Source organism: Magnolia sinica, chromosome 16 (assembly GCF_029962835.1).
Source record: "Magnolia sinica isolate HGM2019 chromosome 16, MsV1, whole genome shotgun sequence".
In the NCBI taxonomy this organism is placed as follows: Eukaryota; Viridiplantae; Streptophyta; class Magnoliopsida; order Magnoliales; family Magnoliaceae; genus Magnolia; species Magnolia sinica.
Window position 1 is genome coordinate 63,507,559 of NC_080588.1, and position 25,789 is coordinate 63,533,347.

A 25,789-nucleotide genomic window follows, 5' to 3' on the forward strand; every position below is an offset into this window, starting at 1 on the left:
GGAATTTTTGTTCTCAGTATGACCCAAAAAAGGAAAAAAGAAAAAGAAAAAAGAAAGAAACGAAGAATATAGAAATTAGAGGAAAAGAAGAAGAAAACCCACAACCCGTGCTCAAGGTGGGCCAATGAGTGTCCGCTTGGCCCCTGATGAATCCACCTGATATTATTGGCGATTCCCAATGGTTGTGTTCCCATTGCATTCCACTCCTTTCATTTGCTGTCGGTCTGCTAATCTGTGGCATAAACTTGGTATGGGTGTGTTTGGATATGCAATCAAGTTGAATGGCAATTTTGTTAATTTTCAAGCAGGGTTTAATGAACTATAACCTCAATTCAGGGGCTTCTCCTTCCTGTCATGAATAATAGGAAATATCACCAATTTTTACACTTCCTACTTGCTTATGAATGTGAAATTGCACGTGGAGGGCCCTCGGGCTATGTGCGGAACTAGAGGTGGGCAGGATCCGACCTGACTCGACCGAACTAGTTGGATCCAATCCAACCCGAACCGAAAGCCAGGGACGGGTTGGATCGAGTAAACCCACTCGGATCCGACGCCAAACCGAGTCGAGTTCAGGTCATGTAGCAATTCGATCCGATCCAATTCAGACTGGAATCGAGTAGTATAAAGTTATATTTTACTCTCTTTTTTTACCTTTATCCTTCTTCTATCCGAACCCTAACCCTACCTGCAGCGTGAGCCGACTTCTTCCCTCCTTTCTCTCCTCCTTTCTCTTCCGATTTCTCTCCTCTCCTTTCTCTCCCTCTTTCTCTCTCCTGATTTCCCTCCTGTTTCCTTCCTAGCACCAGAGTCTCTAGCTCAGCTTGACTCAGCCCAGTCTAAATCAACAGGACAAACTTAACTCGATCCGACTCGGTTTCCTTGACCGAGTTGGACTCGGTTCGGGTCAAGCCAGTAAGGAATCGGTTGAGATCGAGTTGGCCCTGCTGGACTCAATCCCGAATCGGATCGAGTTCGAGTTAGGTACTTACAAAAACCGGATCGAGTCGAGTTGGACCTAATCCCGTCCGACTCGACTCGATGCCCACCTCTACACAGAACCTTGGCAGAGCTAAGGAATGATGGGTATGTCCTATAGGGGGTGATTAGGACCAAATAAATTTTATGCCTTTTAATACATAATTGTCTATTTAAATTAATCTCCAATTAAGCCCAAGTAATGAAATTTACTCTAAGGCTTCCAAGCTAATAGAGAGTCTAATCACAAACTATAATAAATGAAGCAATTAAGTAACTAATCTATAAACATGATAGTGTACATGTGTGTGTGGGATGTGCGACCTATTAACTCATAGCATTCATCTAATCATGCATATATATAATTCAACTAAACAATCCCATAAGCATAATTAAATAAGTGCTTAAATATAATCTTAAACACGAGTATGTATAGTGGTTTAGTTTCCTACTCCACTCCCGGTGGACGCATTCAACCCAAAAGTGTACTGGATTTTACTATTGGATACTTTAAATCAGGTTCATCTCTAACCCTTACAATCCTAAACAAAGACTGGCTCATTTAGAGACTTACGTAATTTTTTATAGGCTCGTCACGAACCTCAGTCATAGTCTAAGGACTTTGTTTACTCCTATCGGAGGCTCCATTGGGAACTAACACTTGCACACCAATGTCTGGTGACCTACACAAGTACTTTGATTTAGGTTCTACACAAGTACCAAGGTCCTATAGAAAAACCTAATCGAGATTGGCAATCAAATTCTTACACTCAATCCTACACAAGGAAAGAGTATACATGGACTCTACAAATGACAATTTTACGACTCTACAAATGATAACTTTACTTGTTGGATTGAGCCCCGTTGATGTGTCGATCTTAAGTCGCTTCTTCAAAGCTCTCCCATGCTTGAATCCACTCCTCAAATGCTCCCCAAATCATGATGCCGATGCGTTGCCAATGCTTCAACTCCAAGATCAAATGTCTTGCATGTGATACTCCTTTGAGGTGCCCCCAAGGAGATGAGAGTTGGATAAATCTCCTACAACTAATGATATGATTGGGTTCCTAGTAGAGATTCCAATAAATAACCATTTTAGAGGTTGTTTAGACAAATGTTATACTTATTGGGTTTAGTCTAACCCTTAGAGAATATGAGGTGCCAAGTTATTCCACAAATGGAGCATTTAAATGTTCATAAAGTGATAAACCACTTGGAAGATCTCAATAGGTGAGAGCCTAGAAAGATTTGGAAGCATTGGGACACTCTAGGGTCCTTTTCTCACTCAAAACTATCATATCCACAGAGATTCGATTGCAAGATTTATAGGAAAAATGCTCCAACGGATCTATAACGAGTAGTCTTCGGTCGAACCAAAAACAAGGTCAGTCCAACTGAAATTGACAACGCCCGAAACTGTTAGGACATAATCTTTTCTGAAAATTGTAGGTTCGAGCTTAGATTAGATCGAAGTTGGCGTCAGTCACACCAAAGGATTCTCCGGCTGTAGCTGAATTACATAAATTCCGGGGCTTTTCTCGTTGTCTTGTTTTGAGCACCTTTGGTGAGACCGAAAGTTGCCTGAAATTGCTCTAAAGTCTAGCAGAACATGTTCAAATAAATTTCTAAGGATTTGGATAATCAAACAAGGTTTTACCATTAGGAATTAATCATCTAAATGTATGTTGTTTTGGACTTAAAAGGGTCGAAGGTTAGGATACACTAAGGCGTCTCATGTTTACTTGTTCTTCACTCCTTAATGTTACGTGTCCTCTTGTATCTTCGATTTTCAGCTTCGAAGGACTCAACTACCTATATGACACATGGACTAACGTGATTGACAAACAAGATGCACAAATCAGTGCATTAACATAATGTACTTGGATGTACCATATCTCCATTAACCTAAAATGCCATTCATGGAAATGGTCTTTGTTGAAATTTAGGTTCTATTTGGGTAGGGGATCCTATGAAGCCGGGATTAAGCCCAATGTTGATTTCACTAAAGCAGTTCCTCCAGTAAATGCAATTACGAGAGTTCAAGAAAAAATAAAAATGCAACAAACTGCAACTATGTAGAAGGTACTGCCATCGTAGCATGGCTAATCTGACATGGAAAGCACGGGTCCACCAAAATCACGATCAGGCTTACTCCAAATTATGCAGGATCAGTACTGAAATGGACCCTCAGCCATCAGCTGGATCATACTCCATTTAGGAGAGTGTTGTTTGGATGGGGAAGTCTGTTTTAGGCTTCTCAAACAATGCTCGATTTTGCAGTACCATTTGCTAAACTGAATTTTAGCAAGTTTGTGAATGAACATGCGACCCAAGAAATAGACCGGGGCTAAGGTTCCTTTGGATTGTTTCACCTTAAAAATTTTCAATATTTACATGTGACGAAGTACAAAATGTGGAGAACTAAGAAGTAGAGGGGGAGGATTTTCGTGTCTATATGCCTATTTGGATCCACGGAAACCTGAAGTTTCAGATTGATTTGAGTGTATTTGGATCGGGATCGTTGGTCCCAATATAGCATCGGATCATATTTGGGTCTAAAAAGTCAGGCCCGATTAGAAATTTAGCTGAGTTGGATACTTGAGTTAGGTACCCGTCGGGTGTCTAAAGATATAATTTTCTAGTTTTGTTTTTTTTTTTTATTGAATTATCTTTGCTACAAATTAGCAATGGGCAAAAAATTCGTACAAAATTAGTGTTTTTTATGGTTAAGGGCTCGTTTGGATGCCTATAAGTTTTTAAGTAGTGATTTTCATCTAAAAGTGACTTTCAGCTGTAAATCACTTACAAGGAAGTGAATTCTCACCTCCAATCCTCTGAAGTTTCTTGGCAGTTTTCCCTGACTCACAGGTGAATTTCCTCCCCAACCATCACTTGAAACTTCTGCTTTATCAAACAGCGAGGAAAGGGCTTAAATGAAAAGTTTAAACAATTAGAAGAGGATTTTAAACTATGCTAAACGACGCTCTCTTGACAGCAAGATAACCTTTGATACTACGCAACTAGGATGTAACAAAGTTAAACTAAATACTATAAATTTGGATGGCTCTTAAATAGAAAATTACACTGATGGAGTTTCCTAATTGGCTGAGTGGTAGATATTCAATGGATGCTGAGAATGAAAGCAGTCAATGGTCCAAATTTCACAAAGGAATGCTTATTAATCAGTGGCTAGAATCTTTAAATCAGTGTAAATTTTAGGTCATGAATTATCTCTAGTTGTCAGTTCAATTAAATCAATGCATGCCACCTATGCAATTTCAAAGTAACCGAGTATCGGTCATCATACTGACCAGAGTATTAAATAACTCTCTTAAAAACCGCTTCTCCCCTCCTCGTCTTTAGAGACCTACTTCCTCTCTCCATGTGCACTGCGTGTTCTGTATTTAGTAATGCTTACTGTTTATGGAGCTTACCTAATGGTATGCACGTGCGCAATACAACTCATACACGTGTAGGTCTAAGATATCAAAATGGCACTACTTTATGGATGCCCTAACCCAATTATCAGGTTGATCTACTAGCCAGGTGAGCCCCAGTTTGATTTTTATTTATTTATTTATTTATTATTATTTTTAAATGGATGGCTTTGAAAACCTTGGCTGAGAAGTTTTCAAACACATCCACATGTTACCAATATTGGGCCCACATAATGAGTGGAGCAGAGTTATTTTTGGGAAAACATGTACAAGTCGCACCAACCCAATTCACCCTAACTGGGCCAACTTGACTCAAAGACCAAATGGGTTGTTCTTAGGGGTTGCAATTGGTAGGTTCGACCGATGGGTCAATTGGCCCGACCCGCTTCTAAGCCAAGTTAGGGCGAAGTGGGGTCAAGTTGGGTGTTGGGCTCGGGTTTAGGCCAACCCAACTTGACCTTCCCATTATTGCATCCACATGGGATTGCTCTTCTACAAGTGATAAATGAGATGAAACATATACCTCTCACAGAAAAAAAAAAAAAAAAACCATATAATAGTGATCTCCATACACATGAAAACTCCAACAATAGGAAAGAAACCTAATATGTGAGATTATGATTAATGCATGGGTTTGATAGGATAGGTCGGTTAAGCCCGACACAGACCGAACCAGACCCATTGCCGGGCCTAGGAATGGGTCACGTCAGGTTGGATTCTTTCTCTAGATATTTTAAGCTGGTCGGGTCAGGTCACCAGGTAAATGTATTGCAAGTCGGGTTAGGGCCAAATTTCTTAACCCATTTATTAAATGGGTTGAGCTTGGCCTGAGCCAAACTCCAACTGAACCTGACCATTGCCTAGCCTAGCCGATTGGAGTGACCTAGTCATGTAACCATAATTGTAACTCACGTTGGGGTACTCAAAGCTGGTCGGATTTGGATCCAGTAACTAGTATATGTTACAACTGCCTTGGTTTAAGTGGTTGGTTCAGGCTTCGATTTTGAATTGGCCAGGCCGGACTTATTCAAAATATCAAATTTTCTGGCCAAGGCCCAGTTATTGTCAGCCGTTGGAATTATTATAAATAGTCCAAACTGTAAAAAGGTTGCACTGATTAGCCAATCCTACATATTTAATTAGCCTACTTGTTCTGTAAATTGAAACCATTTGGACTTTTATTTTAAGGGTCTAGTTTCTTTCCAACATTGTAAAATAAGCTTATTCTACAGCAGTGTGTGGGGCCACCACGATGTAGGGCCCACATCCAATCCATCTATGAGGTGAGCTCCTTTTAAGTTCACTAAATCAAACCAATTTGAAACATTGGTGGATCACATTACAATGAAGGACCCACCATTAATACCAGCCAGATATTGTGGGACCCACTATGCTTTTTTATATCCCGTTTAATCCATTCAAAAGACGAGACCTACGAGGATGAATAAACGCTTATAAATCAGACCACTCCAACGCTTACCAGGCCTTTGGTGAATTTAAAGGTCTTGAGCGTGGTTTTACATTGTGTGATCCACCTAAAGTTCTATCAACCTGATTTTAGGTTGGGTTCACATGATATGGAATTGACATGTTTTTGTGGGTCTCACATGCCATATTGTAGAATAAGCATATTTTATAAAAATTGTAAAGGAATCTTCTCTTTTTTTAAATCGATAAATGCCCATATTGATCTGACACTATATCTTCTACAAAGCGTCCTACTTTCATGATAGGACCAAGGCTGACTTCAAAATATAAACACAGTGGCAAGTAGAGTTATAGAATTAGCTTATTCTACAAACCTCAGAGGGAATATTGCTTTTTTGTTTTTTAATGATAAATTCTCTCATTGATCCTGGGCCTCATCCTGGCTATGAAGTTTGTAGAATAAGCTCATTTTACAACTCTACTCGCCAGTGTTTGGAAGTGAACCTATCTGAAAGTGTTGCCCCACCATGAAAGTGGGACACCCAAGCATCACATGAGCCAGCATGTGAATTTGGAAGTCTATCAGATCTCCATTGTATTTTATTATTATTTTGTAGTGTTGCTCACTTAATAATTGTATAAACTTGATTTTTGTGGCACCCATTATCACAAGTGGAGCTCGCTTTATACACTGATTGGATGGCATGTAGACAGCATCATGGACCCACACAGACAGTCAAATAACATATATACACAGGTGAAAAAGTTTCAACTCATGTTAACAACTTCTACAGCTGAGTAAGAGGCTGTAGAAGAAGCTTCCTGTGTAAGTTGGGTCCAGCTCCATGGCCTAGTGGTAGACAGACTCTGTTTCAACACTGAGACTAGAGATCAACTGCCTATGTAAGTGGGGGTGTATGTGTGTGGGGTGTGGTGTGTGTTAACAAAAAAAAAAAAAAAAAAAGGCTTATTGTGCAAGTGGTGAATGAGTCTCGCGTTGTGGCCTATGCTCTACGCGCACACAACTTTCCTGAATTACCGCATGACTTCTATCAGGTTGCTACTGGATGGTGCTTTTGTGGGGCCTATCATGATGTATATTTTTTCATCTGGTGTCCATTTTTTTTCAGCTTATTGTAAGGCATGAGCTACAAATGAGACAGAACCCAATCTCCAGGGAACCACACCACAGGAAAACAGTAGTGATTGAAGGCTCACCATTAAAAAATTCGTAGGGCCCATTGTGATTTATATCTGCCATCTGATTTGTTGATATGGTCACACAGACACCCATGAAGGGAAAACACAAATATCAGGATTCAAAACTTCTGTGGCCCTCAAGAGGTTTCTAATGATTGGCGTTCAATCAGCGTTATTTTCTTGTAGTGTGGTCCACCTGAGATTTGGATCTGACTCATCTTTGGGATCATGCCCTATTTCCATGTGACGTGGTCCACCTGAGATTTGGATCCGACTCATTTTTGGGATCATACCCTAAATTGAGATGGTAAATGGATGGACAGCGTGGAAAGAGACACGTACATGGTGGGGCCCATGGCACCGTCTAATAGCGAATTGGCGGTGTCAGCCCATGGTACCCTTCCAGTGTGGAGATTTTCCTAATGACAGTACTGTTTGTATCCGTGGTCTTAACGGACGGCTGTCAGAAAGAAGGTCCACAGGTTTGTTGCCGTCAACTTTCAGCATGGATGATTAGCTAATGATGGCTGCGGTAGTGAGATACGTGGCCCCTACCGTGATGTATGTGTTGTATCCACACCGTTTATCCATTTGAAGAGATTATTTTAGAGCATGAGTCAAATAATGAAATAGATCCAAAGCTCAAGTGGAGATTGAATGCGTGCTATTAAAAACCATTGAAATTGTTGGGATTAAATGCATATCATTAAAAACAATTAAAATTCTAGATTTGAGTTAAAATTGTATAGATTGTCTACCACATCACGTGTGAAAGCTTAACGGAGCCTAAAATTACAGGGAAGTCCTATAGAGGGAGAGTTGAATAGGATCACTTAAATATTTGCCAATTAAAATTCAATTACTTAATTAAATCAGTTAATTATTAATTTAAACTAATAAAATAATTAACACTTATGCTTCTAAGTTAAAGTAGGTCCAATCACATAAATTATAATAGATGTAATATTATAAGCAACTAGTTAATAAAAATAGTAAGCTTGTGTGTGAGATGTGATCAATTAGCTGCCTAGCATTCAATTAATTCAAGCATTTATATAATTCAATCAATTAAACTCATAAGCATGAATAAACATGTGCACAAATAATAGTCCTATATTTGACTTCCCTTTGATGCCATCAAAGGGATCTTCGATACCATCGAAGACCCCTCAAGATCTGCTCAATGAGATCGAGTATTACTCAAAGTTTGCTGTTTTGGGCGTATATTTTCACAGCATCTTCGCACATCTTCTAGCCTTATTAATCTATTTCAATTAGGTTCCTAATGCTAAAGGATGATCAATAAGGTTTACTTATTAAGCCAAGGTCTTCTACAAGTTCAAATGTTGTTTTGGGTCAAGGGTTAGGTCAGGAGGGCACATCATTTACCTATTCTTCACTCCTTGATACTCTTGTACTCTTGTGTCTTCAGTCTTCAGCTTTCAAAAGCTCAATCGACTATATGACATAAAGACTCACGTGATTGAAAAACAAGATGCACAAATCAGTGCACCAACACTTAAAACACAAGATAAAAAGAATTCATCAAGAAGAACTTACCCCTCGCCTGAGTGACTGATGAGGGTTGCTGAGTTATATAACTTAGTCTTAATCGGTCCATCTCAACATGGGGGTTACCGTTCAATTAAATATTGAGTTGAGTACAACTCTAGCACGCCTGCACTTCATAATCATACATGTACATAAACCAAATACAGGCCTTCGCTTACACATGTAGCCTAGTGTTTAATTGAATCGAGCGAATAACAAGGTCTTGCACTTAGAAACTACGTGGGGACCATGTGATGTTTACAAAAAAAAACTACACGTCCATCTGTTTTGCTCGATCATGTCAGGACAAAAGCTAAAAAATGAGGCTAATCCAAAACCTAAATGAGCCGCATGATAGGAATCAACAAGGTCTGAATGTCTACCATTAAAACATTTGTGAGGCCACATAAGTTTTGGATATAGCTAATATTTTTTCTTTTTTTAGTTCATCCCAATAGGAATGACCTTATGAATGGTATAGATGGAATATATCCAACAATAGGCCCTTTTTCTTGTCATGGGACCCACTTGAGTTTTTGGATCTACTTCACTTTTGAGTCATGTACTAACATGATATGGAGAGACATAGGGACACAATGTATTTCTCACAAACAGCATCGTGACAAGGCCATGCTCTCCTAGGCGATCTGCCTCCTCTTGGAAGGGCCTCATCATAAGGTGTGGATTGGGTTATCGGTGGCTGGGCTCGAGCAGCCAAGCGAAATCTAAATTTTGAACATGATTGGCTTCTTGGGTCTATGCGTACAATTTAAATTCAGGACATAAGCCTAGTTAGGCCTAGCCCGCTAACAGCCCTAAACTCGATTGCATGAGATGACCTATTGCATGAACTATGGTAAGAAGCTAGGTTAAAAATGAGATAGATAAAAAACTTAAGTGGATCGTGCATTTGAAAGAGCGAGGATTGAACTGTAGAAATATTTGTTGGGCTATTGAGGTTTTGGGTTAGGTTAATATTTATGTGTTTTCGTTCACCTAGTAGAAATGACCTTATGAAAGATTTGGATGGCATTTAAACATCAGCAATGGGCCCCAGGGAGGTTTCAACTGTAGGCATTTCCTTACCCACTTTTTCTTGTCGTGCGACCCACTTAAGCTCTAGATTTGCCTTATTTTTAGGCTCATACTAACATGAGCTGGAATAACGGATGGACATGGTGGATTTTTCACAAACATCACAATAGCTTCGCAGCTTCTCACGATAGGAACTTCCTGAAACAGGGTACCGCAAGCAATCCCCTTCCATCAAATTCTCTAAAAGTGTAAGATCTGAACCCTCCAATCAGCAACATTTTGTTATTTATTTAATCAAATACGAGGCCACATGTGTTAACAAAGGCCTGAATTCAATCAAACGTGTGCGATGAGGATAGTGCGAGCATGTCAAAGTCTACCCCAAGCGCAAAATTGCAACCATAATTCAACAATAGAACAATAGAGAAGAAGATGAAAAATGAAAGTATTTCATTGATGATTTTTATAATATTGATATGCACAATCAGTTTGAAGGATGACAATCCATTCGTCGCCTAGCGTGGATTGAGCTTATAACAAGGCGGTTATAATGTGTGGGATAGTTTTTTGTTCATTGCTCAATCGAAAGCTCGACTTCATGGAGAGATGACTAATGGAGGGTAGACCTTCGACAATTTGTTCATTATTTAGTGAAAAATTGAACTTCGTGGTAAGATGGCCAGTAGGGTGACAGTGTGTTTATGGTCTTAGTGGGAACCAAGCAGGTGATAAGATAGTCGTAATTTGACTATCTATTTGTCATCTAGTGTGGACCAAACTTCGTGGCAAAATGGTATGTGGAATCACCTATCACATTGTAGGAAAGCCCCGTAGTATTTCATTTGAAATTGAACAATCTTTCTTATAATCTAATGTAACACAATGGATGAAGGGTGGAGAGAAACTAAGGATTAAAAACTAAGGCCCAATGCTATGAGCAGCGATGGAAAATTAAATTAAATTTAAGTATATAAAAAAAAAAGTATTCATAATGGATGGATAGATGAAGTGGCACAGAGCTGGGTTTGATTGTGTTGGTATTTGTTGATATGTTTCTTAAACTCTTAATGCTGTTTATATTGGTTTATAGGAAACAATGATATTGTATAGTCTTCAGCATTGCGAAAGATTTGAATGATAAGTTGTGCAAATCTCATTGATTTTATATGTAAATGTAGCCTATCATATATATTCATATGTTTAAGAGAGAATTTTGCAGATTGTGTGTCGACTGGAGTCCTCAAGTTACTAAACTCCTGTATGAAAAACTTGTTGGAGTCTTTATGTCACGTGGTTTTGACATTTAAGAGAGTTGTTTTTTACAGGACTTGCATAAACGCATTCAATGTTTAGTAAATATTCACTGATTTTAATACTTAATGCTTGCAAATAAATTTGTTTAATGTGACTCTTGTATTGTACAAAATCTTATTTTTATTTTATCTAAGTCTAACATTTAATGCTTTCAAATGTATGCATTTCTAACTCCTCCTTTTAAAATTTATCTGCACCACGTGTGGCATGATTACCACGTGGCATTTTCTAAGCCGTTTAAACACGTTATGATCTTAAAAGTTTTTTAGACATCCGAATCCATTGTGTGCCGCCTTAATCAACAGTCTAGATCATGGGACCATGGCCCTCACATACTTGCTTGATACATGGATGAGTGTGATGGGTGATAGGTGGACATTAAAAAATTGTACAGATATAGAATACAGTTAAGTTGAAAAGACACGGTTTGCCCAGTGACCCCAACGCAAACCAGCTGGCTTGTGTAAAATCTTTATTATCCCCCACCATGACATACATATTTTATCACAATATCCAGCCATTTTCCAGCTTATTATAGGGCATGAAATTAAAAATGAGGCAGATCCCCATCTTAGGTGGAGTGCGCATTATGGCAAAGATTGGGCCACATTATTATTGGCAGTGATGATGTGGCTCAATCAAAATGGATGATAGAGGATCCGAGTGCTTTCAAGTTGGTATTTTTTTACTTCCATTTAGGTCCATGTGACTTTATAGATGTTGGATGGCAAATAAACATCACAGTGGCCTTTGGAAGTTTTTAACAGTGCATCAAAATTTTGGGCTGATGTCCTAAAATGAGCAGGAAAAATGGATGGGAAGTGCGGATAAAACACATGCATCATTGTAGGGCCCACGTAACTTTGACACCAGCTAGCCAGGTGTTGGGATCACAACCCAAACCGCATCCTAAGTTCGATGGATCATAAACCAAAAGTTCGCTGATTGGGCGTTGTATGCGATTGGTGGACATCTAATGGACGGTTTTAGCAAAAATCAGAGTAGGATGATTCATTCCATTTGATGTCCAGGTAATTATCGATCCATGGTAAATCTGAACCGTTTAACCGTTTAATTTTGAGATAGTTATACTAAGTATCGGATCTCAGAGTGCCTGCGTATCAACATCACACTCTAGCAGAGTATCGAATAACCCCCCATCCAATACACCACAACTCCTCTTTGGCAAAACTACCACAGCACTGTAGCGTCTCGTCTTTCAGCCATCGTACCGGAAATATCCTTTCCCAATGACCCAAATTCCCCCCAAGTCCCAACCTTTTTCACAAATCCCCAAATTACCCTTCCGATGACCTAATCAACCCCAATCTTTCCTCAAAATCCCCAAAACCCTTCTCTCTCTCTGTGCAATCGCAGGGCGTTTTCAGATCGGAAACCCTCTCCTTTCCAGCTTCGAACTTGAACCAGAGATCGGATTTTAACGCTAGATGATGAGATCTCAGAAGCGGACGAGCTGAAATGAGCTGATCCCAACTTCAATTTCTCGATTTGGTGATTTTCTTCTCTTAAAGAAATCTTCAATTCTAGTCGATTCGATGCTTCCCATCGAAATTCGAGCTTAAATGCAGATTTTCATCCATTCAATCTCGTTTTGATTTCCGTTTCTGGGTTTAGATTTCCACGGTTTGATTCTCATAAACGTAATCTCAGAGTGTTTCCATGCATGCGTACTATGTACATGTATGCATGTATGTAGGTATGCATGGTACATGTGGCACACGTGTGTGATGATCCAGTAGGATCTACAGAGGATTACCGACTGAGAAAGAATTTACCTTGATCATAAGATTCTAAATTGACTCTTTGAGAGAATTTCATTCCATTGAATGTGAATTGTCGCTGATTAGGCGCGTAGGATCTCCTCCTGACCAGCTTGTTATTTGGTCATGGCCTACTCATGGTTTATGTATGTATGCATTTGTGCATGTATTTATGTATGGTACATGCAGCACCCATGCCTGATGATCCAGTGGGATCCGCTGATGGATGGATTGGTGACCGACAAAAATTACATTGGTCAGTGGATTCTGAGTTGGCTCTTCGAGGGAATTTCATTGCATTGATTATGAACCATTGCAATTGTTTGTCTTTTAATTTCCACTAGTATCCCAGCTGATTTGACAGTTAGGATCTCGTGATTGGTCATTGACAGTCATGGTTTATGTATGTATGCCTCTATGCATGCATTTATGTATGGTACATGGGGCATCCGTTTTTTGATGATCCAGTGGATCCACCAGAGATTGGTGACTGACAAAAGATACCTTGATCAGAAGATTAAGAGTTGCCTCTTCAAGGGATTTCATTGCATTGAATGTGAACCATAGCAATTATTCGCCTTTTAATGCCGGCTGGTATCCCAGTTGATCAGACAACTACGATCTCCTGATCGGTGTTGTATTTGGTCATGGTCCATTCATGGTAGCACCCACTGAATGAACAATCTGGATCTTTTCCATGTATGCCGCGTGTATGATTAGGAGCTGTGATACTCGCATTTATGCACAAGTGCTAGTTGTTCAATATAAGATTCTGAGTTGGCTGTTCAAGGGAATTTCATTCCATTGAATGGGAACCATTGCAATTGTTTGCCTTTTAACATTCGATGGTATCACAACTGATTAGATGGTTAGGATCACCTGATCGGTGTGGTATTTGGTCATGGCCCGTTGATGGTGGCACCAACCAAATGACTAATCTGGATCTTGTCTGTGTATGCCATGTCTATGATTAGGAGCTGTGTTACTCGCATTCATGCACGAGTGCTATTTATTCAATATTTACTTATTTACTTTATTAGTATTTTATTGTAAAAATTTTCAAACAGAGTTTATTTTTTAAAATATGATTTGGGATAATCCTGTGGGTGCAGCAGGCAGGTACGGCGAGTTTCGATGCAAAGCAGTGAATTTTGGGTAATTTTGATATTGCCACAAATTTACTCTGAAATTAACCATGCTTTCTTGGGTATTGCAATCATAACCCCTAATTCTAGATAACTGTAGTTATTTCTGTGAATGAAATTGGTGGCATGTCTTTTCTGGAATTCTTTGGTGTTATTCCAGCAAAAAGCTTTTTGATATGCAAAAAACTTTTTTTTTTTTTTTTTTTTTTTTTCAGTTTCTTCTTTTTTTTTCTTGAGCTTTTCTTTCTCTCTCTTTTATTCATTTTTTTTCCCTGTTCTTTTTCTTTTTTCTTTTTTGAAGATGAGGATCTAGTCTAGTTTTATTTAGTGTTAGATCGGCTGATTAAAGAATGTTGATAGCACCAAGGATCTCATACTTTAAGAATACTACTTGGGTTGGGTCTAAGAATCACATTTTGCCAATTAACCCTATTTATGGCCCTATCCTTGGTAAGTGGATAGGCCATCATCCCTCTAACAACCTCAATCCAATCAATGTTCCCCTCCTTACTGAGCTGCTGCTGGTCTTCACTGCACATGACTAAGCCATCCCAATTTGCTCTCCGTCATTTTATCCCTTACTGGGACTACTCCATGGATTATGTTTCTCTTGTTGAGTTGTGAAAATTAATTACGTAGACACATTCATAAAGAACTTGATCAATGGGTCACTCCTGTACGTATGGTAAGAGGTGTCGTGTGCTACTTCCTCTAGTATGTGGTGCTAGGGCCAGCATCATGTCCGTCACTACAGTATGTACTACCAAGTGTACATCATATAGTTATTTGTCCATAATCTGTACTATAAGTTACACATGAAATGATGAAAGTTATAATTATAAATTATGCATGCCCATATTATATAAATAAATCAAAGAGAAGATCCTCTACCTTTTAAATATAACTTTAAATTACAACTTAATTAACAATATGAAAACAAATCATAATTTTGAGTTGATAAAAAAAAGCGATCTGTTGTAAATGACTCATAATCCGGATCACGTGATTTGGAATGGAAAAGGTAGGGGGTTGGTGATTTAGGAAACACAGATCTTGATTTTGTATCTATAAGAGCCATATCCCAACAAACAATAACAACACAGAATAACCTCAGAAAATTAATTTCTCATTCAATGCATCCAAATGAATCAATGTTTGCAGTGATCATGGCTTACTAAAATAAGTATGTCTTATGTATCATTAATGTTTGATGATGTCATTATCAGTTAACAAAAACTTGGGGGCAATAAAAATACAATGTTTAAGCATAAAGTTTTCTAGTTGTCATGCATTTCCAGAAGTTTGTCGAGCCTACACACATGCTGGTGCCATGCCCTTCTATACACAAGAAAGCATGCCAATATGGTACCAGTGTTTTAAATAGCGGTAGCGTGATGCATAGCGCTCAGCCCTCTATAGCATGTAGCGTAAATACGTAGTGTGTAGCGTAAGCCCTCTACACGATACTTCTATTTTTTAATTTAAAAATAGGACATATAATAAATAGTGAAAAAAAGGGAAAAAATATAAAAATGCCTAATAGATGATTCATTTTATCAATTATAAGCATGTTCAAAAAATTTATTAGTTATCATTTATCGAAAGTCAATCCACATATATAAGCCAAATCAAATAATTATCACATCAACAACTTTCTAAGCAAACCACTTTAATTAATAATGTCTAATTGAAATCACAGGTCACAATTATGAAAAGAAATAAAAATCCCATAGGTTAAAAGTATCAAGTATAATACAAGTATCACATTCCTCAACATTAGAAACAAAGAAAACGTGAAAAAAATAATATAAAAATAAAAATAAAATAGTAAAAAAATACATTGTAGCTTACACTACGGATGCTACGTGCTACGTAGCTGTAGCGTACGCTACGACCCCTGTAGTGTGCGCGACAAGGGATTTATGCTATTTGGGACGCTACGTAGTGTACGCTACGGGTGCTATTAGAAACACTGTATGGTACATACACGTGCCCGGAATCTGAGATTTTCATTAGGTGGGCGCCATTCTTTATCCGTTTTGGCCTAAAATCAGGCAATTTCACTCCTTAGGTGGGTCGGCGTACAAAGCAAATGGATCATCATCATCATCATCTAGGCCTTATCCCAACGAAATGGAATCAGCTATGTGAATCTTGTTCTGCCATACCACTGACAAGGACCATATCCTCAGTACAAAACAAATGGATGGCTAACAAAAGTTGTTTTAGCCATTGTTTATTTTGTAAGCAACTGTCCACAGCCTTAGGAGCCAGATTGTTAGGCCAAAAGATCTAAAAGTTTGTCCCATCTGTTGGATACCTTGTACCATATTGGCATGTGTGCTTGTGGCATGTGTGCTTGCACGTGGATGGGCCAGGTTCCACATGCACGCAGGCATAACAAACCTCTTTCCATATTTCGGTGGTAGCTGCTATTTTTATAGTTCCCCTGTTTTGAATCAAGAATTGGATGATGAGTATACATCCACATCTTGAGATGTATTGTTCTCCTTTATAGGGGTCGGAGTTTTTCTGTTGGGAGTGCCAATGGGCAGAGCCAGGGTTGGGTAGGGGTTTAGTCTTAAGCCTGGTCTTGGTCCTCTAAGCCTTGGCCGTAATTGAGCTGAGAAGGCCCTGGTGCTACAGACCACCCTGGTAAGAAAAAGGTGTCCCCTTTGGGTGCGCGGGCCTAGGCATTCCTGAAGTGGGTCCCATAGTTTAGATGTCCTGCCAAAAAAATCACTCCGATTCACAAATTAGGTGGGCTTCAGTTTACAAGACCAGCAGACAGTCAAGAAAAAATTGATCAATTTCTTCTTAGCTGTCCAATTGCTTCTAACACTGTGGCCTATCTTTTGAGTTGGGCAGGCCTTTCTTTCAGGCCAAGTCATCTACATAGTGGGACCCTCAAGATGGATGGACTGGATCTTGCACTTGTGTGGAACGTTATGCATGTCCTGGTGCCCAGGCCAGGCCATTTATCACTGGCCCAGTTACCAGGCTTGGATTTCCGGTCCTTGGGTCAAGTGTGGGGGGAAGCAGATTGGATGGTGACCCCAATACCACCCAGCTAGGTGGTGTTTGGTGCTGCGGGGCCCAGTGTGATGTATGTGTTTTATCCATGCCATCCATTCGTTTTGCCAGCTCGTTTTAGCTGTCCAATTGTTTCTAACACTGTGGCCTATCTTTGGGCAGGCCTTTCTTTCAGGCCAAGTCATCTACATAGTGGGACCTTCAAGATGGATGGACTGGATATTGCACTTGTGTGGAACGTTACGCATGCCCTGGTGCCCAGGCCAGGCCATTTATCACTGGCCCAGTTACCAGGCTTGGATTTCCGGTCCTTGGATCAAGTGTAGGGGGGGAAGCAGATTGGATGGTGACCCCAACACCACCCAGCCAGGTGGTGTTGGGTTCTGTGGGGCCCAGTGTGATGTATGTGTTTTATCCATGCCATCCATTCATTTTGCCAGCTCATTTTAGGGCATGAGCCCAAATATGAAGCAGATCCGGAGCCCAAGTGTACCACACCACAGGAAACAGTGATAATTGTATGCCCACAATTAAAAACTTCTTAGGGCCACAAAAGTTTTGATCAAGCTGATATTTGTGTTTTCCCTTCATCCTGGCCTGTGCGACCTTGCCAACAGGTTGGATGGAAAATAAACGTTATGGTGGGCTAGGTAGGTTTCAACAGTGGGTGTCATTATCCCCATGTTTCCTGTGCTGTGGTCCACCTGAGCTTTGGATCTGCTTCATTTTTGGGATCATGCCCTAAAATGCGCTGGCATAATGGATGGACGGTGTAGATATAAAACACATACATCACAGTGGGCCCCACAGCGCCCATTGGAGTCACCACCCAATCCACTTCTGTTCAGAGGTGCAGGCCCTGGCCTTATAGGGCTGGGCTGCCTGACTCATTGCCACCCTATTTTCCACGAATTACTATTTCTCTAAGATTACACTAAAATTATCATTTTCATCCTATATTCTACTAATTTGCTATCCTAGATAATTATTTATTTGCTGCTCTTGACTGACTCCAAGTATCTTCCCCTACAGTGTTTTCCCCACACTGTCATTTCATGAAAATTGATTTTAGTCATATCTTGCCTCAGAAGCTAGCTTACTGATTTATAAGAAAATATTGTACAGGACATGGGCAAAAGGCAGGAATCTTAATAGAGCATTGAAGGAGCTATGGAGACTTACAATTTCTTCGTTGGGCAAGAGTTCCCCGATGTCAAGGCTTTCCGAAGAGCGATTAAAGAGGCTGCCATTGCTCAACACTTCGAGCTTAGGATAATAAAGAGTGATCTGATTCGTTACTTTGCCAAGTGTGCTAAGGAAGGCTGTCCATGGCACATACGGGCAGTTAAACTACCCAATGCTCCAACCTTCACAATAAGGAGCCTTGAAGGGACGCATACCTGTGGCAAGAATGCGCAGCTTGGCCATCATCAGGCATCAGTAGATTGGATTGTGAATTTTATAGGGGAACGTCTGCGAGACAATGTACATTACAAGCCGAAGGATATATTGCAGGACATTCACAAACAGTATGGGATCACTATACCATACAAGCAAGCATGGCGGGCGAAGGAAAGGGGCCTGGCTGCAATTTATGGATCTTCCGAGGAAGGATATTGCCTTCTTCCAGCATACTGTGAACAAATAAAGAAAACCAACCCTGGAAGTGTCGCGCAAGTGTTCACGGTAGGATCCGACCATCGATTTCAACGACTATTTGTCGCTTTTCATGCATCAATCTATGGCTTCGTAAATGGTTGTTTACCCCTTGTTGGGCTGGGTGGAATGCCATTGAAAAGCAAGTACCTTGGCACCTTACTTTCTGCCACATGTTTTGACGCGGATGGCGCTTTATTTCCATTGGCCTTTGGTATTGTTGATGTAGAAACTGAGGATAGCTGGATGTGGTTTTTAGGAGAGTTACATAAGCTGCTAGAGATGAACACTGAAAGGATACCTCGCCTTACAATCTTGTCTGATGGACAGAAGGGCATTGTAGATGCCGTTAGAAGGAAATTTCCGAGTGCATCCCATGGGTTTTGTATGCGTCATCTAAGCGAAAACATAGGCAAAGAGTTCAAGAACTCAAGGCTCGTCCAGCTTCTTTGGAAGGCAGCTTATTCCATTACTACTACAGGATTTAAAGAAAGAATGGCAGAGATTGAAGAAGTTTCTGCAGATGCAGCCAGGTGGATTCAACAGGTTCCACCTTCACGTTGGGCTGTAGCATATTTTGATGGAGCACGATTTGGCCATCTTTCTTCAAATATTGAAGAGTTCAATAGATGGATCCTTGAAGCACAAGAACTTCCCATAATCCAAGTAATAGAACGGATTCATAGTAAGCTGATGGCCGAGTTCAGCGAACGGCATGAGAAAGGTTTGAAATGGACATCGATACTTGCCCCGTCAGCTGAGAAGCGCATGTCAGAAGCAATTGCCCGTGCAAGCGGCTATCAAGTGCTACGTTCAGATGAAGTAGAATTCGAAGTTATATCCGCTGACCGCTCGAATATTGTGAATATTGGCACTCGTTCTTGTTCATGTCGTGATTGGCAAGTCTATGGCTTACCATGTTCACATGCTGTTGCAGCACTGCTCTCATGTAGAAAGGATGTCTATGCATTTTCTGAGAAGTGTTTCACTGTTGCTAATTACCGTGAGACGTACTCGCATGCAATACACCCCATTCCGGATAAAAGTGAATGGAGCAAGGGAAATGACACTCTAGGGGATGAAGACATTAGAGTTGTGCGGCCACCAAAATTCCGCCGTCCTCCAGGGCGCCCTGAAAAGAAGCGGCTATGCATAGAGGAGCTTAATCGTGAAAAGCATACCGTGCATTGTAGTCGTTGCAACCAAACAGGACACTATAAGACAACGTGCAAAGCAGATATCATACCAAGGATAGAACAGTTCTAGATCTCTGTCTGTGTATTATCAGTCTATAATCTCCCTAGAAAATTAGTTCTTATATATCATCTCACAGAATAGCATCGCATATTGGAGGCATGTCTTATCATGGAGTGTAATATGAATTATGTATTGTATTTTAATGTACCGTGTTTGAAACAAACTTCAGGAATGGGGAAGATCATGTCTACTACTCTCTAATCAGATCATCACCGAAAGCAGTTTCTCTCCTCTTTCATCCATATCCATACCACACGGTTCTTCTTTTTTCTTTTTTTCTTTTCTCCAGCCAATATGGAACTGAACTTTGGGCCATCTGGCATACCTTGTAATACTGTTTCTTTATCCTGTAAGCAGGTAAGCAGCACAGGGACCTCGTCTAACTGGATTTCATGAGATCATATCTTTACTTTTCAGTTCTTTATTTTTTTCTGCTTAACAAGGCTGACTTCTGCTGTTGCCATTGCAGGAAGATGCACAAAATTGTTACTGTTCCGGTCCAACAGAGGTTCAATGCTATTGATGGGAGTCCTTGGAGCATTTTGTACTAGGTGTATTTTCAAACTCTTTCTTGCTCTTTGCTTTTAAGAAACTCTGTTCCCTTTAAACTGCCATGCATAAAATTCAGGGCAGGGAATGGGCCGGGTTGGGTTGAGCTAAATCACGATTTTGATTAGGCTTGGCCTGATAAATTCAAAATCTGGCCCAAAACCTGTCTCACATTTGCAACCCTGTGCATGATACTCGCCTCATGTATATGCAGCCCAAGGTATCAGAAGGACAAATGAGTTTATCTTCACACATTTGTATAATTTCAATTTTCCATCTTCCCCTTTTTTCTTTTTTCTTTTTTCTTTTTTGTTTTCTTTCTTCTTCTTTTTTTCCAGTGATGCCTTTTAAGTATTTTGGAGCCAGTTAAAGTGATTTTCTCTATTTTATACCCGCCTACATATCCATGATGCATAGATGTCCTTTTTCCTCACGTGAAATTAGTATTTCTGTCCCAGGAATGATGTACTAGTGTGACAAATATCACCAAGATTTTGAAATCTCGCGATAATATAACGGAAAATACGCAATGTTAGCATCAGGATATTGTCGAAGTCTCAGCAGATTGTTAAATTTTGCATTTTTTTATTGCGATATTAACCCGAAAAATATTAACATATTAAGGAATTTGTTATATTATATTATATTATATATATATATATATATATATATATATATATAAACTTTTATTTAATAATTTACAATAAATATTTTTAAATGTTTTTATTTTCAGTGAGATTTTTCTGGGATATGATAATATCCTGAGAAAAAACCTCAAACATTGAAAATCTCCTGAGAAATCTCTGGGCCGAGAAATTACTGAGAACGAGATTTTTCACTTTTTAGTATGCTAGGAATACTCATTTTAGATGACAGGTATCTGTAAGGCCCACTGCTCTGGACTCCAATCTGTAGCTTTGGGATATGGTTTTGTACTGGGTAATGGCCTGCTCTCTGGTTGGTAGGTGGCCTTGAAGCAATACGTACTGATGTGGAGGTGGTTCCCTGTTTCTGGATCATAATGTTTCCTTTATTGGTTAGATTCGAAAGATACCCGACACCATTTCTTTGATCATGCACCTGCAACAATACAAGGATTGCTTGATTTTCGAAAAGGTTTAGCTTTTATGCATATATGAAGCCTATTTTAATAAGAAATGTGTTTTTACCTGGACTGATGTTCTGATCTGGTTGTGTTGAAGTGGCATGGTTACTGCAATTTCATATACCAGGGAGGAAAGGTAAGATGGGTTTTCTTCTCTTTCTTTCATATGCAATTCTTCTTCCTGATTGGTCAGATACATGCCGCTTGTGGTACCGCCCTATGTGACCTGGCAGGTATGACATAATTGTGGAATTGGGATGTCCCGGGCATGTATTAAGCACCAGATATGGGCAGGTTACCAGTTCAACAAATTCATCAAATGCAAGCATGCACTTGATATGGGTAAAAATCTCTAGAGTAGTTTCTGATTATTGTTATCTAACTCCTCTCTGTTATGTTGCAGCAGTCAGATGGTTTCACGGGGGTTTTCACTGGAAGATGACAAGTCTTGTTACTGATTGTCCAAGCTGCATCCATGGTCAGTTTTGATCCAGCATTGTTCAATGGGCTACAGTTTTCATGGCAATCTCGAGGGTTGGGATTTGTTCTGAGGGTCCTTTAACAAAAAAGGCTTCTGCTCATGGCTGCTAATCAAGATACAGGGTTCTTTTTATTACTCTTTGATTTGGGTGTTTTCCATTGTGGGTCGAAATTTTATATTGCTGGAGAAACACCAAGGGCCTAGCAGCAGCATGCGAGGATCCAACACATTCATCCAGAAGGTTTTTGTCAAAATTCACACTTCGCGGGGATCTCACCTTCCAGGTGAAGTGACTTACCAGTAGTTTGGACTTTGGCAGCTTGGATTTGGATTTTTACTCCAAATCCAGATTCCTGAGACTTCCATTCAGTTTGTTGTGCTTGGGAAACTGGTTCTTAGAAACTGATTCTTAAATTTGTACATGGAGTCTACATTTACTGAAATTTATTAACCGACTATATTGCGGAACATACTGTTCCCACAGCAGTCCCAAAATTAGATGGGTCCAACAATCCTAACCTCTCATTTTGGGCCACTTGTTTGTTGAAATAGGACTGTTGTATGTGTTTCATTTTTAACTGTTCAATGAATGTCTATCAATCTGATAATCAGATAATTAAATAGTTCATGATACATCTAAACTGGAATCATAATTTGGACAATTTTAATTTCACTTGTATGCCACGAGCAATTTCAAAGTAAAATCTAATTACCTGCTTAAGATCTAATACAAAATGCTCTTTGATGATTGTGAAAGTTACATTATTGATGATCCCATTGAATGAGCAAAAGTCCTAGAGTTGGATGATTAGGATTGTTGGAATGGTGTGATTTTAAGCTATGAAACTGTTTAGCTCAAAAATCAATCATTGGTACATGTGTATTGTGTTGGGCATGCCAGAGCCTTTTATAGCTTGATCCAAACCAAATATCCATGACTCTCAAGTGTCAAAATAGACAGAGAGACCGTGAGCAGTCGTCTATGACCAGCTGTCTATTCAACTACCTATATGCGCAATTTGCAAAGGGGGATTCATCCTTCTAATGAATCTTTTTTAACGAATTTTTCTCACTGTGATAATAGAGATAATTCACTTCAGGTAATGTAATGACTAAAAAAACTCAACTGTATTAATTGAAATAAAAGTAAAAAAACTTACAAAAGTATCTCTCAGCAATCCAACGTCTGAGGTGTAGATGGTGAAACTCTAGATCTAAGTCTTCCTAAGTTCAACGACTTGGGCATAAATGAAGAAAATTACAGTATTGAAAAGAAAATAAAGTCTTCTTGCAATCCAACTGTTAATGTGGGTTACAGATTCAGTAAGGCTTCACACATATGGAATAGATGTATATACTCTTAGTCAAGGTTGGTCTAATGTAGTAGCATGGATGGACGGGATTACACTACTCTTATGCTAAAGTCGGTCTAATGTGGATGAGTTGTCTTATTCTGAAATAAACTAAGAGAAAAGAAAAGTAGTGTTATGTTGTTGATTTGATTTGATGTGTTGTGTTGGGGAAGGCTCGGAACTCTTCAATCTTCTTCCTATTTATAGCACTTCAAGATGGTTGTATGGAGAGAGATCTTCGTAGTTATTTATCTTGTTTGTTGATGTGGAGATTAACTATCTAGACCCGAAGACAGTCGTGGCCTTTCGGACAATACCACTAATGTTGGTTTTTCATCATAGGTTGGTCATTGGTTATGTGCACTTTCCACCCTTATTACGTTGATGAGAGTTTCTCTTGTGCTACCATATAATGGTAATAATCATCTTATTCTCCGCTTGAACGTGAACAATTCACCGTGATGTAAGGCCAACTTAGCATAGTCATTACTTCAAATATTTTCACCCTTAAGACGCACACATCGACAAACAGTAAAATTATTTTGGTTATGGACATGGTAACAGTTTTGGAGAATCCCGTGAGAGTGGTGGGATCACTGTCTCATTAATCATGCTGAGATGGTTGTGATTGGAGAATTCAAGTGAGAGTGGTTGGATCACTGTCTTACTAATCATGTTTGGCTATAGACCCGTGACTGTTGGTTTTGAGTCATGTGTAGCATCATTACTAAGATGTAATCGTCAATCCACATTAGGTGCCGTGCCATGGGTAACAGCCATCTTAAGGCATGGTAGACCATGAGATTTTGGAATATGGCAGGCGTGGTAGCAACTTGGAGAGTGTGCGCATCTTAAACCGGTTGAGAGTGATTGCAGCACGACGGTGTGAGGAGTTATGGGTCCTGGGCATGCATGTAGTGTCTACATGGGCCATTCGGTCCGCATCCGGCACTTGGTTTGATGATCAGGACCGTTGGTCTAATAGACACCAACAAAACAAGGGATGCCCGAAAAACTGTTGAAGAATGGAAGATACTAACTAGTGCAGCTGTACCATTTATTCAACTGTCCATTTGTAGGTCACTGATCAAGGGATCAGGATCTGGCAGCTCCAAGAGATTTTGGGGCGATCTACATTCATTTTGGAGTTCATCAAGTCAGTGATCTCGATCAATAAAGCATGGTCTCACCTACAGAGGTAGAGCACACTCAATAACATCAACGGTCTACATTCATTGGAGCCTAAGCCAAATATTGAAGGGTTAGATCTTCCAAATTGGGAGACCCTTGCGACATCCCCCATCCATGATGGGTCAATCAGATGAACGACCAGGGTCACAAGACCATGGGCCCATATGAATCGAACTTAGTATTGACTGCTCCTCGCCTAGAGACTATACCAATCTTGCTAACCTTCTCCCCGCCATGTGATGATCCAGACCGTTCATCTAGAAGTCCTGACGGAAAAAATCTACTTGTAGGTCTCATCATCCATCAAATAAGAAACATCTGCTCAGGAGATGAGTTTCTCAATCACCTTATCATGAACGGCCACGATCTCCAACCAGAGAGATTCATTCCATGTTGACCATATACTATAGAAGCGTAAAAATGATCATAACGGCTAAGTGATTAACCATTGGTCTGTTGAGAATTGGAAGGTACCTACAGTCATTTTGGAGGAGACGGATTGGTTACTCCCCCTGCCACCAGCCTGGTGGCTGATGGTCAGTGCTCTGTGGGCCCCGCCATGATGTATGTGTTTCATCCATTCCGTTCATCCATTTTTACAGATCATTATAGTTCTTGATCCAAAACATTAGAGGGACATAAATCTCATGTGGACCACACCACAGGAAAACAATAGCGATTGAATATCCACCATTAAAATCCTCCAAGGGTCCACTGTACTGTTTATTTGACATCCAATCTGTTGATTAGGTCACACAGACCCATATGAAGCAGAAAAAAAAAAAAGAAAAGATCAGCTTGATCCATAACTTTTATGGCCCCAAAAAGTTTTTAATGGTTGACGTTCATTCCACACTGTTTTCTGTAATGTGGTCCACTTGAGATTGGGATATACCTCGTTTTTTTCGTCCCATTCTATAAAACGATCTAAAAAAAATAGATGGACGGCATGAATGAAACACATACATCATGGTGGGTCCCACAGAGCACCGGCCACAGCATTGGCTGGTGGCCGGGGGAGCAGCCCATCCGTTTCCCATTTTGGAACCTTTTTTCAGTTGAACATGTACCATTCTATTTCTTTCTTAACCGTCTGTATGTAAGTCATAAATAGAAAGTTTACGATTTTCCTATCAAGAATATATTTAAGATTTAACAATCTAAGGTGGACCACAAGAGATTAAATGGCCTGGATTACGGATCCATGGGTCCCATTTGGCAGAACTGAAACTCGTGTATACCATGAAAGATAAGCCCTTGCATGTCGGATAATTCCTTGTCTCTAGTTCTCAACTC

At 39.8% G+C, this 25,789-nt stretch overlaps 1 protein-coding gene and 1 long non-coding RNA gene across 5 annotated transcripts; both read left to right on the top strand.

The window, feature by feature from the left end:
• The first annotated feature begins 12,178 nt into the window (after window positions 1–12,178).
• LOC131229804 (uncharacterized) lies at window positions 12,179–19,994 on the top strand. Of its 4 annotated transcripts, none has more exons than XM_058225843.1 (3): window positions 12,179–12,455; window positions 13,837–13,879; window positions 18,028–19,994. In XM_058225843.1, exon 3 carries the CDS (start codon window positions 18,073–18,075, stop codon window positions 19,822–19,824), a length of 1,752 nt encoding a protein of 583 aa, XP_058081826.1. In that variant the 5' UTR covers window positions 12,179–12,455; window positions 13,837–13,879; window positions 18,028–18,072; the 3' UTR covers window positions 19,825–19,994. The 4 variants fall into 4 exon arrangements, with proteins under 4 accessions (XP_058081826.1, XP_058081828.1, XP_058081825.1 ...); XM_058225845.1 differs by having other exon boundaries at window positions 13,840–13,879; XM_058225842.1 differs by lacking the exon at window positions 13,837–13,879 and having other exon boundaries at window positions 12,180–12,455.
• Window positions 19,995–21,033: 1,039 nt separating this feature from the next.
• LOC131229806 (uncharacterized) lies at window positions 21,034–22,583 on the top strand. Its single transcript, XR_009163604.1, has 2 exons — window positions 21,034–21,605; window positions 21,876–22,583. It is a non-coding gene; the product is annotated as an uncharacterized LOC131229806 (long non-coding RNA).
• Window positions 22,584–25,789: the final 3,206 nt, after the last annotated feature.